Source organism: Tachypleus tridentatus, chromosome 3, assembly GCF_004210375.1.
Source record: "Tachypleus tridentatus isolate NWPU-2018 chromosome 3, ASM421037v1, whole genome shotgun sequence".
NCBI classification, from domain to species: domain Eukaryota; kingdom Metazoa; phylum Arthropoda; class Merostomata; order Xiphosura; family Limulidae; genus Tachypleus; species Tachypleus tridentatus.
The window spans coordinates 25,433,156-25,453,413 of record NC_134827.1 but is presented as its reverse complement, the minus strand read 5'-3'; the positions used below and the strand labels follow the sequence as shown (position 1 = coordinate 25,453,413).

Below are 20,258 nucleotides of genomic sequence, written 5' to 3'. Positions count from 1 at the left end.
TTTCTTGTTGGAGGAATGATAAATTTAAATAATTTGTACGATAAGACATGTAAGTTTATCATTAAAGAAAACATTCAATACTTCTATACGTATCTGGAAGCTACATCGAAAGGGCCGTGTTTGTGACTATCCTTCCATTTATATCATGATTTTTTAAAACTGTTTATTACTAACAGCGAGGCCTGAAATGGCCAGGTGGTTATGGTGTTCGACTCGTAATCTGAGGGTCGCGGGTTTCAAATCCATGTCACACCAAACGTGATCGCTCTTTCAGCCATATGGGTATGATAATGTAATGGCCAATCCCACTATTCGTTGGTAAAAGAGTAGCCCAAAGGTTGGGAGTGGGTGGTGATGACTAGCTGCCTTTCCTCTAGTCTTATACTGCTAAATTCGGGATGGCTATCGCAGATAGCCCTCGTGTAATTTTGTGCGAAATTCAAAAACCAAACAAACAACAAAACAGTGAAGATTGAAAATGTATGTGTAACTTGTCTACCTCTCGTTTTGTTAGTTGCCAGCAAGTGGAGCGTCGTTAAATCCAGCCCGTTCTCTCGGTCCTGCATTTGTGATGAACAAGTGGCACCGACACTGGGTGAGTTTAATTATTGTACTCGGAGAATAATAGATAAGAAAAGTATTTCGAATGTTTATTTCGTACTGTCGTTAGTTTTATGTTAAGTACAGAGAGATTTCTTTTGGGAAGACTTAATTGTATGGTGAATATAGTGTAACATTTCAATTAAGACTAAAACATTTGTTTGGCTTATTACAATAACGTGAATCCTTTAGACGATGAAGTTTATAATATTTTGTATCATATTTCTGAATGATATAAAGACTAAAGACTCAGATGTGAAAAGGCGAGGGATTAGGGTTTGTGAAAATTCAAGAAAACATACCTCAAAAATCCTTAGTATAAGATGTCAGAAACTTATAAACATACCTCAATAATCCTTAGTATGCCAGAAACTTATAAACAAAATAGTAAAAGAAAATTGTGACAATGAGTTCAAATCATTTTCACTTCTTTATCGATCTGTTTTTAAAGATTATTGATAATTTATTTGGTCAAAAACAACACTCAGAATCAATTCCGTCAGCCATTGGCTACGAAGAAAGAAACTGGATTAGTTAGTTAGTTCTAAGCCTTAAAACCGAACAGGAAATTGCGCAATATTGAGAAGGTAGGGTATTCATATTGCATGTTTAAGGAAGATATGTTGAATTATGGGTTCTAAGTCTAAGAGACGCAGTAAGGGCTCTCACTTACTAAACGTAAGTTGATTTATGAGTTTGAAGTTGAAAACCATATTCCAATTTAAAACACTGTAAAGGTCTCCATTTAGTAAACTTGTACAGATGTAATGAAGTTTCATCTTTAGGTGGTAAATATTTTAAACTAATTCAAGGAAAAACGAGAATGAAAACCCCAAGTTTAGTAACCTACAAATCTATTCGCCATTCATGCAATGCACTTGCATCTTAACTGGTGTTGTGGATTTAATTGTGAAGTAACTTTATTTATTAAATTATTTTTGTGAAATGTGGTCACCAAAGTGTACTCTTTCCATGTGAATATATTGTCAGTAGAATATAAGTGAGGATATTATCAATTTGATGTCCTCTTTGTGAATATATGGCCAGCGAAGTGAAGATTTGACAACTGGAAGAGAATCTCTTTGAAGATTTGGTCAGTGCAATTTACCTTTATAACTACTAACCTGTTGGCCAAGTTTTGATATATTTATGTTTTGTTTTGAATGAAAGTTTTATCAGAAACTGACGAACCATTTGGTTAGAGTGTTATAAATTTCACTGTAACTTTATATTTTCTTAGTTTATTGTACTTCGCTAATTAGACGAGTTGGTAATGTTGCTTTAAGTGGAAAACAAAAGTGACCTCGTCGATTAAAATCGGTGCGTGTGAATGTTATGTGATATTTTTATAAAAGGATCTTTGTCAGAATCTTTGGTGCTCTTGATGTGGCAGTTACAGAGGTGATTGTTCTTGGAGTACACATACTTGAAGCTGTTTTCGATTAAGTTTCTCTTTCTTAAGTGAAACATATTTTACCTCTTTTTAAGAGCCGTACAATAATAGAAGCTGATACGTATTTTTCAGTTGTTTTTGTGAGATGTTTTCTCAGAAATTAACTGACAGCGGTTTCACTTCGAGTAGATACGAGTTCTGAAACATGTTAAGGATTATCTGCATTACTACAAGTTCCCAAACTAAGTCACATTTCTGGCGTCGTCAATCTGTCCAAGAGGCCCCGATGAACCAACACCCACCCTTGCATAAGGCTCCCAGCTCAAAGGGGGGGGGGGGAATTCCACTCACCGGGAAAAATATATCCCGAAGAGAGTTCAGAAGCAGGTGTATATGGCAATCACAACTGGCCTAAATTAATAATTAATAACATACTCAAATGTAATTCACTGGTTTATGTCTTAAAATTACCACAATGATATTCTCAGCCTATGTACTAAGCCAGCGACACCACGATTTGTTTAAATTAATTATATATAAAGTTATTAGAGAAACAAACTATTTGCCCTGCTGCGAAAGAGTTAAGTCTTCAATTAATAATAATAATTTATGGGATTGTTCTGATATTTACAGGCTGTTTCTAGCAATCATATGCTGTGTCTAGGTGATAAGGAAAGAAATGCAAATCTCTGGGAGTGCACAGGGCCTTAAATTCTGTACCGCTGTTGAACAAGTTAGTACGTGATTGTATTAATTAAAAAACAACCTCTTGTAATATCTATATGTTACCACAACACAGCCTTCTTCATACTGTCTTTATGTTTAAGATTGTTAAAACAGGCTTGAATAAATTTCACGTCAGATCTAACACGTTGATAAAATAGTTAGCTTGTCAAACAGGCCTTATTTTACTCATAACCACTTAATTCCTTTTAAAACCTGAGTATAAACTTCATGCTTTAGGGCAGAACTCCCCGTTTCTTTTATCTAAATAAATAAAATATAAGGAAGATAAAAAATGTAACACCATTGCTTCTAACACAACGATTGCTTTTTTGTTCCCATAGCAACAGATAAGGCCCGGCATGGCCAAGTGTGTTAAGGCGTTCGACTCGTAATCCGAGGGTCGCGGGTTCGAATCCCAGTCGCACCAAACATGCTCGCCCTTTCAGCCGTGGGGGGCGTTATAATGTGACGGTCAATCCCACTATTCGTTGGTAAAAGAGTAGCCCGATGGGTGGTGATGACTAGCTGCCTTCCCTCTAGTCTTACACCCCTAAATTAGGGACGGCTAGTGCAGATAGCCCTCGCGTAGCTTTGCGCGAAATTCAAAAAAACAAAACAAACAAACAAACATTGTGAACACAAAGCTTTTGGTTGTTGTTAATGTTGAGAAGAATTCAGAAGTTAGGAAAAGATTTCATCCTGAACTGTCAAGGGTCGCGGGTTCGAAAGCCCGTCACACCAAACATGTTTGCCTTTTGGTAAAAGAGTAGCCCAAGAGTTGGCGGTGGGTGGTGATGAATAGCTGCCTTCTCTCTAGTTTTTCACTGTTAAGTTAGGGACGGCTAGTGCAGATAGCCCTCGTATAGCTTTGCGCGAAATTCAAATCAAACTTTCCTTCAGTAATACAAACAAACATCCATATTTGTAATTTAAGACGTTGTTGTATTTTCGGGCAAACAGTTTATCGCACGTTAAACTCTTTAGCTATTGAAGTTTAATTATGTGGTTTAAAACAAACTGTAGATTTAATATATGATGTTTCATAACGAATTAGAAGCTATATTGTTCAATTAAAAAACAAACCTGCGTGGAGATGTGGTCTTTCTCGTCATAAAAGCAAGACAAAACACATCCGTTTGTTTTGTGTTGAATAACTGGACTTAAATAATACTATTTTGACAAATACGATACGATACATTCGGCTTTCTTTCACCAAGTGGAGAGAACCGGCGATTCATTACAAAATATGTTAAATGATCGTTTTAAAACGTTTCTTTTCCAGGTATACTGGTTCGGTCCCTTGGCTGGAGGCGTCACAGCTGGATTAATCTACGAATACATATTTGACTCGAAGAAAACCAAATCGTTGAAAGAAGCTTTGGATGAATTGGATAGGGGTGAGATAATTTACCTGTCAGCTTGTTATAGAATTGTGTATACCTGGAAGTTGTTTACATTGGTTTTACAATAGACCAACCAAGTATATAGAATCGAAGAATATCAATTATTAATATGTCGCATTTCGCGCAACTTTACTATTAATGGAAAGTTTACAGCATGGCTTTTCAGGTGTCACAAATCGTCACAAATGTTGGATTGTATTAAGGAAACTTTGAGAAAGTTGGGAACTTGGTAAATAACCTAGAACATTATATTTCGTGTAGAATACTCTAAAACTATGTTTAGTGTGAGGTTAGTAAGGAAAAACCTGCATTGTGGGAATTAATTGGGCCTCACAGAGCTTAGTAAGTACGGGCACTCAACTCGTAATCTCTAGGTCGCAGGTTTGAATCCCACCACCGAAGACGCTCGTCTCCCCCCCCCCGCTAGTACAACGGTATGTCTCCGGATTTACAACGCTAAAATCAGGGGTTCGATCCCCTCGGTGGGCTGAGCAGATAGCCCGATGTGGCTTTGCTATAAGAAAAACACACACGCTCGTCTTTTAAGCCGTGGTGGGATGTTATAATGTTACTGTTAATCTTACTAACCGTTCATAAAGACTTGGCTTTCTCGTCTGGCACATCAAACTTCGGGATGAGCTCGTGGTTGATACATCGATTTATGAATGTTTTTTTGTAAATACGTCTAATTCACAACTGCAAAGATCTGTAAATAATTGTAAAAACCTCTTGGTTAAACGTTATATGTCAGATATCAATATCAAAACGTCTACTTGATGTGTTTAAATTTGTCTAATGTTTGAGAGAAGGTAGTTGAACGAAGGTTAAAAACAAGGTTATAAGTTATTTTTAACATTCAAAAATACTATAAGAACATTATCTCCCTATCCATTGGTGGGTATTTCAAAACAAAATCTTCATTTTAAAAAGTTTGTTATCTTTTGCAAATTCTAACTATAGCTGTTTGGCATTCTCACGTTAATAAACACGTATTTACAAATAATATTTGTATATGGTTGGGTCCCGTTCTTATTTCTCTCTCTCTCTCTTCATAACACTTGGTTTTTACAATCGTCTGTTGGCCCGAATTAGGGTGTCAAGATTGATCTGATGCATCACATAATCTGATTTACTCATAAAAGTGTTTGTTTGAATTTCGCGTAAAGCTACACGAGGGCTATCTGCGCTAGCCGTCCCTAATTTATCAGTATAAGACTAGAGGGAAGGCAGCTAGTCATCACCACCCACCGCCAACTCTTGGGCTACTGTTGTACCAACGAATAGTGGGATTGACCATAACATTATAACGCCCCCACGGCTGAAAGGGCGAGCATGTTTGGTGCGACGGGGATTTGAACCCGCGACCCTCAGATGACGAGTCGAGCGCCATAACCACCTGGCCTTGGCGGGCCTGATAAAAGTATGTAGGTAGGTTTTAGGTTTTAGTATCAATACGGTGACCATTCCTTTTAATCGGGAATAACCAAGCAACAATTACCAAATGACATATTTGGTAAAATGTAGAATTACTAAGTCACCTAACTGTCAAATTTAAATTATAGAATGAGGACAAATCTTGTATTGAGGTGAAGCGAAGTAACCCTTAATATTTTAAATAGCTTACGATGTACCTGAATAAAGTTTAGAGTAATAGTTAAAACCATTGAATAATGTTTGGAATAGTGATTAAAATTAACATAGTTACAAAATAATTCTGAGAACTTGTTGTTCACAAAATATGAATATTAGAGTCAAGTTTCAATAACAACAATCTTCCAGCACGTACTTTGGGAACTGTACTGTACAGCTTTCTTTCCTGTTTCAACTAATATGAATAGAAGTAAATACATAGTGGATCTGTTAGTTTAGGAGTGTGACATACTCTGAAAGTGAATAAAGTTACAATGTTTGCTAGCATGTTTGTTTGTAGTTAAGCACAAAATTGCACAGAGAATTGTCTGTGTTCTGCCTACCACTGGTATCAAAACCCGGTTTCTAGCGTTGCAAGGCCACAAACATGCCGCTGTGTGCCAATGATGGGGGGAGGCTCGCTATAGTGATGAGGAACAAAAGAAAAATTCCCCCTTCAAAAGCAATGAATCGTGACCAAATGGAACTTGTGTAGTGAGGGAAAGTCCGTTAGGGTAAGGATTATTATTAATACCTTAATATGTGAAGATGTTAAAATAAAGTGTGATTAAAAATAAATTAAAATTTGCATCTGTTTTAGAGCTACATGGAGCAGAGCTTATGACATACATGTAGTATTTTTCACGAGGACGAGGGTAGGTGGATTGCTTATACTTTGCTTGAAAACGACATTTGTATTAGTTTTTGAAATCCACTTCCTCTATTAGACCGTAAGGCCCAACTCGTGACTACCAGAATTCACGTGGAACATTCTAGATTTCTGTGTAGTGCTGTTTCGTTTATCTGTGTACCAAAATCCGTACTACCCTTCTTGTCGTTCCTTATTTTCATATTACCGATTTCACATTATGGCAGATGATACTAAAGCACAAGATATTGATAAATTGATTACAGAAGAATGAAGTAAAAGAACTGAGAGAGCGGTTAGTATATGCAATAGTATAAGTGTAGTGATAAGCCACAGCAAGTATAACTTGTATTAGGGTAAACAGACCGTGGAAACCGCTTCACGTGAGGGAAGTTTATAGGCGGACTTTCGCATGTCCTCACCCTTCCCCTTCAGGACATATTTTCAAGTTATGAAGGCTTAAATCAAGTACCCGTTAATTAAATGGATTTAAAACACTAGTTTACGCATTTCTGTGAAACGTGAAAATAATAAAATAAATATTAATTTTAAACGATGTTTTAACTCGCTAGTATAAGGTTTACCATGTTTCTGATTAGGCCTGCCACTGCTTAAGTGAGAAAAGCATAATTTCGCCACGAATTTGAGGTGTAACAGATTTACATGGAAATAAATGTTGGTTTACTAACTTTCCCTAACTGATTTGTGATAGATAACCTTTTATATTATCATGAAATGTTCCTGGAGAAGGCATCTTTGCCCTCCATCCTCTATGAAGTTTAATCATAACTTGGACGAATCAACATGAACTGAACATTAAACTTTACGTTATGTCATAAAAATTACATAAACATGGATTTTAAATTAGAGTATAAGTTTGCAATAGTTAAATAAATGTGATATCGAGTTTGTGCTTTAATCACCTAAAATGAACACATACACATAATGAAATTTCACGAGATCGTGTTAAATGGTTTGAAAGCAGAACAAATATAATGGATTATAAAATGTGATTTTTAATAAAACAGAACATTTAAAGTTTTTGTTGTAGCTTTAAAAAATGTTACTTATAAACTGAGAAAGAATAAAAAGTAGAAATGGCAGGAGTAGTCTCTGAAAATCTATACAAAGGCTTACAAATCTATCATAAATACAACACAAATGCATAGGTATATTTAATTTAGTGTTGGCACACTAGTCATACATAGTTCACATAATCGGTAATGCTGAAATTGGTAAATCGTAGAACTAACACACTTGTTAACTTAAATGTTAATGTAATGGCAATTGAAGAATAACCAATAACAAAAACAACGAAATTTTTTTTATCATATTTGCACGTCAGCTTTCTTCACCACCAGTGCCGGCATGGCCAGGTGGGTTAAGGCGTTCGACTTGTAATCTGAGGTCGCGGGTTCGATCCCCCGTCGCACCGAACATGCTCGCCCTTTCAGCCGTGGGGACGTTATAACGTGACGGTCAATCCACTATCCGTTGGTGAAAGAGTAACTCAATTGTTGGCAGTGGGGGTTGACGACTAGCTGCCTTCCCTCTAGTCGTACACTGCTAAATTAGGGACGGCTACCGTAGATAACCCTCGTGTAGTTTTGCGCGAAATTACAAAAAAAAATCACCAGCGCGAAGACTGTAAAAAATGAAAATCGAAAGTAGACAACAAAAGATTCTATACTTAGACTCTTCTGTCAAATTACTTAATGGATCACTCTTTTTATTTTTACTAGTTTTACTTTTCTATCTGAAGAGTTTGGGAAATAAACGGTCATACATGATTGATGGAATGGAAAGAAATCTATGATTCCAAGGCCTAGTCTATCTACATTCATTAAAAATACATTGTAAGAACACCGCCTAGTATAAAACAGACAGAGCATGCAATACGTAAAAAAAAAAAAAAAAAGCCACAAGGAATGACTAACGGTAAAGTTTTTCTCACACTTGTCCGTATTGGTCTTCAAGACCAGTTAATATACTAAGGCTTTATGAACTAAATTTTCTATTGGGGAAACAGTAGTGTGTAACAACTACACGGTACTAGTTTAGTGTGTTGAAGTTTCGGTGTTGCCTGTTACTATATTAAAGAACTACGGGGTTTGGCGTTCTATGGCGCAAAGCAACTATAGGTATCTCCAACAAAGTTATATTGGACCCAACGGTGTAATAAGGAGATGTACAATGAGAGTGCATGGCTAGACATGCAGATATTACAATAACAGAATCAATGTACAAGGAACTGCCAAAAGCACTTCCCATGCTACAAAAGGAAACTCAGAAAAGAGAGTCTGGGGAGGGCGGGGGGATGCTCCTCAATAAATTTAATGTAATAATATAATTTACAGTTGTTATATAAATCAAATATGTAAAAGTAGGGGTGTGGGTTCAGACGCTTCTGACGGGAATCAACAACGAGTTGAGCAATGTTTTCCCCGAATAAAATCATGATACCACGAAGCCTAGAATTTACAAGGTACTGGAAGGCGGATATTTTCTTTTCAGGTCATAAATATAGCACAAAATTTACCGATTCAAGTGTGCAGACGATTATGATGGCGAATTAGTTGTTGTTGTTTTTTTTAAAGTCCACCACACAGATACGTAATTGAAATGAAAACCCGAAAATTACGGTGGTCGTAGGAAATACTTGAAATCTCTGTTACCTTCTTTTACGCACGTGTAAATTGGACACGGAAAACTGAAGCATTGTCGTCGTGATTTTTTGTTTGCTTTTTGAATTTCGCACAAATCCTCTCGAACGCTATTTGCAGTAGCCATCTCTAAATTAAAAGTGATGGACTAGAGGAAGTTCAGCTAGTTAATGCCACTCACCGCTAACTCTCAGACAACTCTTTCCAACGAAACGTGGGATTGACCGTTACATTATAACGCCCAGCAACATCATAGGCGAGTATGTTTCGGAACGAAGATTAGAATTTCCCGAACCACAAATTCTCAGACAAGTACCCTAATGTCGCCTTGGAAGTAATCGTCTCCATCAGGGTAAACACGAATCATCACTTGATAAAGTTCATCATAAACGACATTAAAGTAAGCTGTGACATTATTCCCCACTTTAAACACGGGATGTGCCTGGAGAACATGACTCAAACACCATCATTGCACCACATCGGGTATGGACAATTGAAACCCTACAGGAGGGTAGAGTAATCCGTCGCGCTTTCTTCCATATGTGCAAAAAATGGTAAAACATAACTCATCGAAACACATTTTACCACGTAATTTAAAAACAGGAGATGTGAAATTATTCTATGTTCTCTGACAACTGGAATCGTGATAAATAAGGACAACTGAATACAAACATACAAGAACAATAAAAATCTTTATCAAAGGCAAATACAGTTAAAAGATGCACATAACTGGTCATAAAGCACAATCACTTTCGCTATAGAGTTACTACTAACACATTGATCTGGAGTTCCAAATTATATCGTTCTTTAATTTTCTTGTAAACTGAATAATTTTCACGTTAGCTATTTCAGTCAGTAACGTAAGACTTATTCAGAGCACCACACACGACTTGTTATTCCTCTATGAAATTAATGAGTCATTAGCTCCAAAGGTCACTTGACTGCCAATGGAGAATATACCTGATTAGTTTGTTTTTTTAATTTCGCGCAAAGCTATTCGAGGGCTATCTGCACTACCCCTCCGTAATTTAGCAGTGTAAGACTAGACGGAAGGTAGCTAGTCATCACAGCCCACCACCAACTCTTGGGCTACTCTTTTACCAACGAATAGTGGTATTGACCATACATTATAACGCCCCCACGACTGAAAGGGCGAGCATGTTTGGTGCGACGAGGATTCGAACCCGCAACCCTCAGATGACGAGTCGAATGCCTTAACTCACCTGGCCATGCCGGGCCTATACCTGTTTAACTTAAATTATAATGTGTGTCACTGAAACTCTCTTTCCTACGAGAAAACGAAAGGTGTTACTCTTGGAGGATGACAAAGAACAACGAGTATCTAAAGTGAAATTAATTTAGCGAAACTTTCGACAACAGCACAAAATAATTTTTGTGTTCATTCATCGAGGTTTATATACAACATATGGATCCCCTAACACATTATATAAGGGGGCACACAAGTTTTTAATAAAATGGCTAATAATATATATATATATATATACTCTTCAAAAAAAGAAACGCAAAAGGCAAAATATGAGACAAATTGTTAACAAGTTTATTCCGGGTAGTTCTGTATGACATGTGTGAAACTTTGCACATTCACTGCAGGACATCCAAAGTCTGCAAAGGCGAAGTCCACGCTCACTAGGTGAAGTTTAACGTCACTCAACGTCAATAACGAGTATGCCCCCCGTAAGCATCAATAACTGCTTGGCATCTCCTGCCCATGGAAGCGATGAGATGACGAATCACATCCTGTGGAATGGCTGTCCACTCAGCCTGCAAAGTTGCTGCAAGCTGAGGTAGAGTCTGCGGTTGAGGTTGTCGCCGTCGCAGACGTCGGTCCAACTCGTCCCAAAGATGTTCGATGGGGTTTAAATTTGGTGATCTGGAGGGCCAGGGAAGAACGTTGATGTTGTGGTGTCTCAAGAAGACAATGGTGAGTCGGGCTGTCTGAGGATGGGCGTTGTCATGTTGAAAAACGTCGTTGACGTTAACCATGATGGGTTTCACATGGGGCCTAAGAATCTCGTAGACGGTTGCGTACGGTCTGATCGGAAGTCCTACGCAGCCCTGGTATGGTTGAGGCAGTAGACGTCGCAGTGGTGGTCCTATCCCGAAGGTGACGTAACCGGATGTTGCGATCTTGTGCGGGCGTGGTCACACGAGGTCTGCCAGATTGTGGACGGTCACGAGTTGATCCATGTTGTTGGTGACGATTCCATAGCCTTGTGATGGTGCTTGGGTGGACATTCACAGCTCTGGCGACATCTGATCGAGATTTGCCTGCTTCCAGCGACCAATGGCGTTGTTGCGTTGTGCTTCAGTCAGTCTTGGCGTAACTGTATTGCGTGTCGGTGGCTTAACACTGAGCTATGGAAACCGAGAACCCGTCACTTTTATAGGGATTTTGTACATGTTGCACTTGCAGAACATCCAGATCTCTCAAACAAATTTGTTGGACACGCATGCGTTTTGGCGAAAAATCCGATGTTTTCCTCCGTTTTCAAAGTGCACAACTTTTATTGTCATTTTGGTCTGACAATCAGTGCCTTAACACGTGTAACATTACATACTCTGAGCTTGTAACGTTATTACATATATTTCTCTTTAAAATAACAAAAATATCCCTTTTGCGTTTCTTGTTTTGAAGAGTATGTATATATATTACAGGCAAAAAGTATGTGGACACCCGACCATCACACCCATATGTGCTTGTTGAACATTTCATTCCAAAACCATGGGAATTAACGTGGAGTTGGTTCCTCCTTTGTGCTGTAATAGGTTCCAGTCTTCTGGGGAAGCTTTTCACTACATTTTTGGAACATGACTGCGAGGATTCGCTCCTATTCAGCCACAAGAGCATTAGTGAGGTCGGGCACTGATGTCGGCCAAGAATGCCTGCTTCGCAGTCGGCGTTCCAATTATCCCAAAAGTGTTCGATGGGGTAAAGGTCAGGGCTCTGTGCAGGTCGGTCAAGTTCTTCCACACCAACCTCGGCAAATCATGTCTTTATGGACCTCGCTTTGTGCATGGGGGCACTGCCACACTGAAACAAAAAAGTCTTTCCTAAACTGTTGCCACAAAGTTGGAAGCACACAATTCTCTGGAATGTCATTGTATGCTGTAGTATTAAGATTTTCCTTCACTGGAACTAAAGAGCCTAGCCCAACCATGAAAAACAGCCACAGACTATTATTCCTCTTCCACAAAACTTTACAGTTGGCACTATGCATTCAGGCAGGTAGCGTTCTCCTGACATCCGCCAAACCCATATTCGTCCATCAGACTGCCTGATAGTGAAGCGTGATTTATCACTCCAGAGAACGAATTTTTACTGCTCCAGAGTCCAATGACGGTGTGCTTTACATCACTTCAGCTGACACTTGGTGTTGCGCATGGTGATCTTAGGCTTGTGTGCGGATGTTTGGCCATGGAAACCCATTTTATGAAGCTCCCGACGAACAGTTCTTGTACTAACATTGCTTCTGGAGGCAGTATGAAGCTCGGTATCGAGTGTTGCAACTGTGGACAGACGATTTTACGCGCTATGCGCTTCAGCACTCGGCGGTCCCGTTCTGTGAGCTTGTGTGGCCTACCGCTTCATAGCTGAGCTGTTGTTGCTCCTAGACGTTTCCACTTTACAGTAACAGCAATTACAGTTGACCGGGGCATCTCTAGTAGGGCAGAAATTTGACGAACTGACTTGTTGGAAAGGTAGCATCCTATGACATTGCCATGTTGAAAGTCACTGAGCTCTTTAATACGACCAATTCTACTGCCAGTGTTTGTCTATGGAGATTGCATAGCTGTATGCTTGATTTTATGCACCTGTTAGCAATGGGTTGTGGCTAAAGTAGTCAAACTCACTAATTAGAAGGGATGTACACATACTTTTGGCTATGTAGCGTATGTATACGTATACATCTGTAATGCGCGATGGTTCTAAGTGTTTTTGATATTACCGTATTTATAAATGTCAAATCCATTCGTTCATTTGTTTTGTGGAATACTACACAACAGGCTATCTAATTTCTGCCCACAATGGTGAATTCAACCTCGAATGTTAGCGTTATAAGTCCAAAAACTTACTGTTGATCCAAGATTTTGCTTCACCAATTCTTTTCCTTTCTTAACAAAATAACATTTGGGATGTCTCTGACCTCATGAGAATTCAATGAACTGATCTGTTGTGGTATTGTGTTACAATATTAAAGGTATGAGTTTATAGCAGCTATATCATAACATTTGGAGACAACATAAGACCTATTGGTCCATATCAGCTGTTCCACACTCTAAACTAAATTAACTTAAAAAACAACAAAAACTTAAATCCATTCATATACACTACAAGCTTTTTTTTTCAAACTCGCTTAAATGTATTGCCTCTACAATATCTGAAAGCAACCCATTCCAAAAGCAAACTACCCTGTTAGAAAAATAAAACTGTCTTAGCTGAAGATGACTCCTACCATGCCAAAATTTATAATTGCATCTCCTAGTCCTACTATTTTCATTGTTGAAACATGAAACAGATGATGCATCAACACTACACGTTCCTTTTTCAATCTTAAAACACCTCAACTAGATCCTCCTAACACTTTTTTTTTTTCAAGAGAAGACAATTTAAGAGATTTCAGTTTATATGATAACCTCTTCATTCCAGGCACCATTCTAGTAACCATTCCCAACAACTCAATGTCTTTCCTAAGGCAAGGAGCCCAAGACTGAACATGATGTTCCAAATGTGGTCTAACCAGTGACCTATACAATGGCATTATAATCTCTTTAGAATTACACTCACTATTTCTGTGGATACAACTTAAATTCCTATATGCCCTGCCACCAGCAACAGCACACTTCTTGGATAGCATTAGAGACTGACTGACTATAACAACATGATACCTTCCTTTCATGACACTGTTAAAGTTATTCTTATCCAAATTATAATTCAAGTTATGATAACCCACATGCTTTAGCTTATATTTAGTATAATTAAAACACATCTTCCATTTATTTGCACAATTCAATAAATGATCTAAATCCTAATCATCACTAGCCTGTTCACAGTTAGCAACACCCAAACCTTAATATCACTAGAAATTTAAGTAATTTTTTGACTATTTCTTCATCTAGGTCATTGATATAAATTTAAAGGAGCAAAGGTCCTAAGATTGAGCCCTGAGGCACTCAACATGCGACTTTAACCAGTTTGAATGAACTACATTTGTAATAATCCTCTGCTTTCTTCCATCCGGTTCCTCTTCTATCCAGTTTGCTAACTTATCTCTTGCATCTATATATACTTTTTTTTTTTTTTTTTTTACAAGCCTTTTAAGTGGCACCTTGCCAAATGCTTTCCGAAAATCCAGACACACCAAGTCAGCACTCTTACCCTCATCTAAGCAAGCACTAACCTTTTCAAAGAATGTCAAAAGATTTCTAAGGCAAGATCTTCCCTTGGGAAAACCATGTTGATTATCCAATAAAATTCTAAACTTTGTTAAATGATTTTGTAAAGCATCTTTTAACAGATTTTCCAAAACTTTTCTCACAACTGATGCAATACAAATGGGCGTATAGTTATTGTGACAATTTTTATCACCTCCCTTCAAAAGAAGAGTTACATTATCTACCTTCTAATCCTCTGGTACCTGCTCACTATTCAAGAACTGACAAAAAACAGTAGCAAGCAGCTCACATATCCAATCTTTAACTTCCTTCAAAATTACTGGGGAATATCATCTGGTTTTTTTACTAGCCTTTCTTTGCCATCTCTCAAAGGTTCTACTCCTATTCTAACATTTTGTTTACCCTTAATGAATTTAAAGAAGCCCTTACTGTCAATTTTCAATCAACCTTTTCCCACACATTTTTTGATGATATCCTAATTCTGTTTCACAACGTTATCGATATTTTATTATCTTCCAAGTCTTTTGTAATACCAGTCTATTGAAATTTATTAAATTTATGATGCAATTTTAAATTTTATATCTTAACTGCTTTGTGAGACAAACTGGTTTTTTATTTGTAGCTACCATTTTCTTTTTATAAGAAATATATTTACCTTGAATACTTAAAAGTTTTTCACATCTGATCAGCGTCTTCAAATAATTCAGCTGCTCAACTCGCAACATATAGTTATTGTTGTATCCCTTTAAAACGTGTTTTTATAAAAAAAATGTGTAATCAAAATATCATTATTTATTATGTCCATATGCAGCAAAACATCAAACCTAATAGTTAAACTATCACTTTCACCCAGATATTCCTCAATTTCAATCTCCTCGATAATTTATGAAGTTAACAATAAATCAAAATTATCATTGTTTCTAGTAGATTCATTGACTAATTGGTGATGAAAGCCATCCTGAACAGTTCCCAAAAACCTCTCTCCTTCGTTGTTTGCCTCTATCATTTCCCAGTTTATATGCACGAAGTTAAAATTGCCCATAATTATGAATTCAGTAACAGCTGAGGTCAAAATTTCATTGTAAAGTTTCTCACTAATTTCATCAGTATCATCTGGTGATCTGTTACAAAATTCTCACTAAATGCCTTTTCCTTTTATATCCACTAAGAGAAACCCAATGGATCCAATCTCCTCATTATTATCAAAATAAACTATGTTTAACCAAGTTTCAGTTATTCCGATTACATCAAAATTCTCCATTCCTACTAGTGCTCTGAAGTCATCTATGTATATTTATTTCTTATACTTCTAGTATTACAATAGTAACAAGTGCATTCTTACAGTTATTTCTATAATAATTTCCTATGTTAAAATGTTTCTCTTCTTATTCTTTTTGCATTTAGTTTTCCTGTCCCTCATCACAGTCTATTCCTAGTTTAAAACTTCCCTTACAGCTATGTTTATAGCCTCAGCAAACAAGTCAGCCCCTATTTAACTTTAAACCATCCATTCCAAAAAGCTTCTTTCTTCCACTGAACTAATCCAGCAAGTCCAATTAGCCTATCTGCTCATCCTTACATACCAACCTAAGCTTAGCATTTAGCTCTAATGACCTAATTATGACTTCATCCCCACAGTTAATTTGGGGCAGTATCTCTAACAAAATTATGCCCCTTTTCTTTAAATGTCTTTATCAACCCTCTGACCTTCCTTTCACTATATCTTCAGCCTCCAGATGCACCACAAAAATTGCATCTCTCAAGCACCCATCATTATAGCTCTTGCTCTGTCAGTTATAATCTTCACCTGTGTGTGCCCCTGAATATCACAGTCTGATTACTTTCTTCAAATTTAATTCACAAACTATTCTGTCCACACACCTTGTCAAGGAATCATTTATACCTCTATATCATTCACATCCTTCTATGACCATTTTATATTCTTTCACTATAATAGTTCTTCATCTGCAGAAGTGAAAGGATGAAATTTTAACAACATTTTACTCTAACAGAACTCTTTTTTAAATTCCTGAATGTCACTGTCAGCAGATGTGTCACTTGCATGTAAATGCTTAGGTTCCTTCTGAAATATTCTGTCATTTCCAACAGTCTATGCTTATCTTTATCTGTTGTCTTACTTTGATTAGGATAGCCTTCAACTTCCCTTTCAACCAACAAATTCTACATAAAAATTGCACATCTTCCTTAAAAGTAGATGCCAGTTCCAAAAATTCACTAACTGCACTCATTACACCTAACAAACTGTGAATGCATAACTCCTACACTAGTATTAACCATTGTATTTATTCTTATAGCTACAAAATAAATACTCAATACCAAATACCAGTAGCCTATTATTAACATTAATACTCTTAAGCCTAATGTTTAAGAACCATTATTTTTGATCGCTGTTCTCATACAGTTTATTTTTAATTATGCAAAACTTTGAAACAGAACTTAATATTTTATTAGAACTAACAATATATGTAATGTTAATAAAATGTATTTAGCATGATTTATAACTTATCTATAACTATAAATTATAACAATATAAACTGAATTTATTTAGCCGGATTTATAACTTATCTATACCTATAAGTTATAACAATATAAAGTGAATTTAAAACACCAAGAGACAACAGACAAGTTTTATAGATTGTATTTATTTAATGAAACACTGCACGTACACTGTTTTACGATTTACCAGTAAGTTGAAATATAACTAAGTCTAAAATACTGTTACATGTTCTAAACCTATTTTAACGTAGTTATTGAATTTACACTGAATAAATTTTACGGTAAATCTTTTACTGCCTTACTCTTATTTACCAAAATTGCTATATTTAGTAATTTAACCCAAATTATATAAGTTTATAATACATTAATTAACTTTCAGAAATCTGTAGGAACTTTACTTTTTAACGACCTCCCTCTTCAGTTGTGCATTTTATTCTCAAGAATCAGAAAAAAACAACTGTGGTGATACGCAACTTTTCCATCAATCTGTGGTTTTAATTTCTACGGACATAAAGCCTTACATATAAAACGACTGCTGAGAACACACTTTATGATGTTTTTGATGAAATTATGAGTGCTGTACTTTCAAAGTTGTAATACCAAAGTAATGAGCTCTTGAAATGAAGTTATATTACACTCTAACTGATATGCAAAAAAAAAGGTTAAATTTACACTATTAAGGTTTGAGACAAATTTATTGTATTTAGATTCGTGTAAAGCATTTTTTTTTATAATTGTTAATGATTATTTTTGGCATTGAAGGAAGTTTGTGATGAGGTATCTGATCCAATGATGTTCGGGAATGATAAGGCGTGGTTTTGATATTACTAAATTACAATTATCACTGTAAATGGGAATAACTGATTTACAGCTTCATATAACTTTATCACTTTACACAGTTTATTTTGGTGGACATTATTGTGGTTTTATTTAACCACCTATTATTATTATTTATTGATTATCTAAGTATCGCTGTAAGAGTACACAATTAACTACATATGATTGACTACACATATGATTGATTTATTAGTGTCCAACAAAGATGATGACTATGATGACCAGGAGAGAGACAAAATGGCAAAAGAGGATGGTGAACTACAGGCCACAGGGGGTTTCAGACCCCGGTATCAAGATAATTATCGGCTAAATTCAAGCACGTATTCCCCCACCGTTTCGACCTACCCAGCATCTTCAGAAACACATTACGGATACAGCGGCGCTCGAAGTACTCCATTACCATCCTGTTCTTCTGGTATATACGACTCTCGGTATGGAAACGGTTATAGGACAATGCCCAGTCGTTTGGAGTATGGCCCCGGATCTCTTAAATTTTAAAACGAAATATCACGTATAAATGGTAGCGTTTTTCTCTAGATCTACTATCTCCTCCGAAATACAATACTTTTTTTCTTGATTCTGGGGGGTGGGACGTAATAAACTATTTATACCCACTGACTGTACGTTATTTTTTCAAAATATATTTTTACTTCTTCGAAATTGCAATTTAACCAAAGATTTATTCAGAAAAATCAAATAATGGCATCCGTATACAGTGTGGTCTAGACGAAATGATTCAGGACGTTCGTTTAGGTTTTTCCTTGTTTTGTTTTTATTTTACCCACACCGAGTAAAATAGAATAACCTAAACTCCTAAAGAATAGCCATCAATAATGGCGACCTAAAAAAATCTTTATTACAAATTTATACAAGCACATATGGGGTTGAAATTGGTCTTGATTTGGTATAATATTGTTGGGTTTAATTGTTGCAAACACAATCGCGTTGTTTATAAATATCATTTATGTTTTTAACATTTCCAACTACTTTTATATTTAAATGTATAAAGTTTATATTGTTAACATGATACTGTTTGCATCTTTGTTTGATCGTGCACTTAAGAAGACACCTGTCGTTTATTTTGCACATCACACTGTAGAGGGGTTGTTGAGATATGCATTACGATGTTCACTTACTGAAACGTGTACTTGTAATACTTGTTTGTGTATCGGAGACTGTGAACCTAAAAACAATTTGTTTGGTGTTCAATTATATAACATATACATAATAATACAACCTAAACTGGATTGAAACCTTACTTGTATATATTCCCAACTAAACTACTAACCGTCTTTTAAAGCAACATATTTCCAGGTAAAACGTAAAATGCTACTCTGCCACTGTATTTAATCACTTGCCTTTAAAGATAAAAGAAGTGGAACTATCGCACACCTCAGAATAACTGATACTGATACTGTCATTTTCATGTAGTCAGTAAAATTGAACTATTAAGGGAGTTATTTTGTTTTACATTTAGTGTAAAAAACCTTTTTCAGCAACTATTTTGTGAATGAAATTTAGGATATCATCTTTCAACAAGCTGTTGAAAAAAAAACCCACAAATTTCTTAATAAATTTCGTTTAACAAATAATAAACTGAATTAATGTACTACACGCACGTACATTTTAGTGAAAATGCACAGATAAGGTGTTTCACTGTGTATAGACAGTAACAATAGTTTTCGGTAACTCGTATTTGTCTCTTAAATATTTATGTATATATTAGGCTCAGTAGATATTTATCTTTATACATTCACGTGGGTTTAAAGAGCAGATTTTTTAAAATATTAGTATTCATTAGTGGCATGTTAATTAAATCAAATTTCGTTTTAATTTTATATTGGTGATTGAAACATATTTACACACTATAATGTCAATAAACCTAAGGTTATATTGCACACGCTCAATAACATGAGTAAATTTATTTTACTTACGTATATATTCGAAATGTACCCTTAAAGGGTAATTTATGATTTTATGACTGTCAAAGCAATTGCAGGATAAATTTTTTTTGATGAATTTCAATTTTCTCTGTTCTTTCAAAATATTTGATTGACCCATATGTACGTAATTATTAGTTTGCCTGTCTCGGAACTTTCTCAAATGACTATGAAACGTTGTAGTTTTGATTAAAAGTTAATACTTTATGAATATTATTTTCCCTGACTGTATTTTTAGAACGTTAATTATTGATTAAACTTTAAGGACAAAATGTTCGTAAATTGTTATTCTTTGAAATTATTTTGAAAAAGAATATTGATAAATGTAGTAGTTGAAAACTACCAGAGATATTAATAACACCCAAACCAAGTAGGCAAACTAATGACGGTGAACCCTAAATAAACTTTCGCTACCATCACCTCAACAATAGTTGCTATTGTCACTCCAACAGAAGAGCGACTGAGAGTTCGCACTCAAAACGAACG

General features: G+C 36.1%; 1 protein-coding gene across 1 annotated transcript in view; it reads left to right on the top strand.

Moving 5' to 3' along the window:
- Positions 1-20,044, top strand: part of LOC143246561 (aquaporin AQPAe.a-like) — a 69,077-nt gene extending 49,033 nt beyond the window's left edge. Inside the window, exons 3-5 of the mRNA XM_076493476.1 lie at positions 515-595; positions 4,002-4,116; positions 18,026-20,044. Coding sequence (XP_076349591.1) covers positions 515-595; positions 4,002-4,116; positions 18,026-18,330 — 501 coding nt within the window. The 3' untranslated portion in view covers positions 18,331-20,044. The remainder of the gene's footprint in view (positions 1-514; positions 596-4,001; positions 4,117-18,025) is intronic.
- Positions 20,045-20,258: the final 214 nt, after the last annotated feature.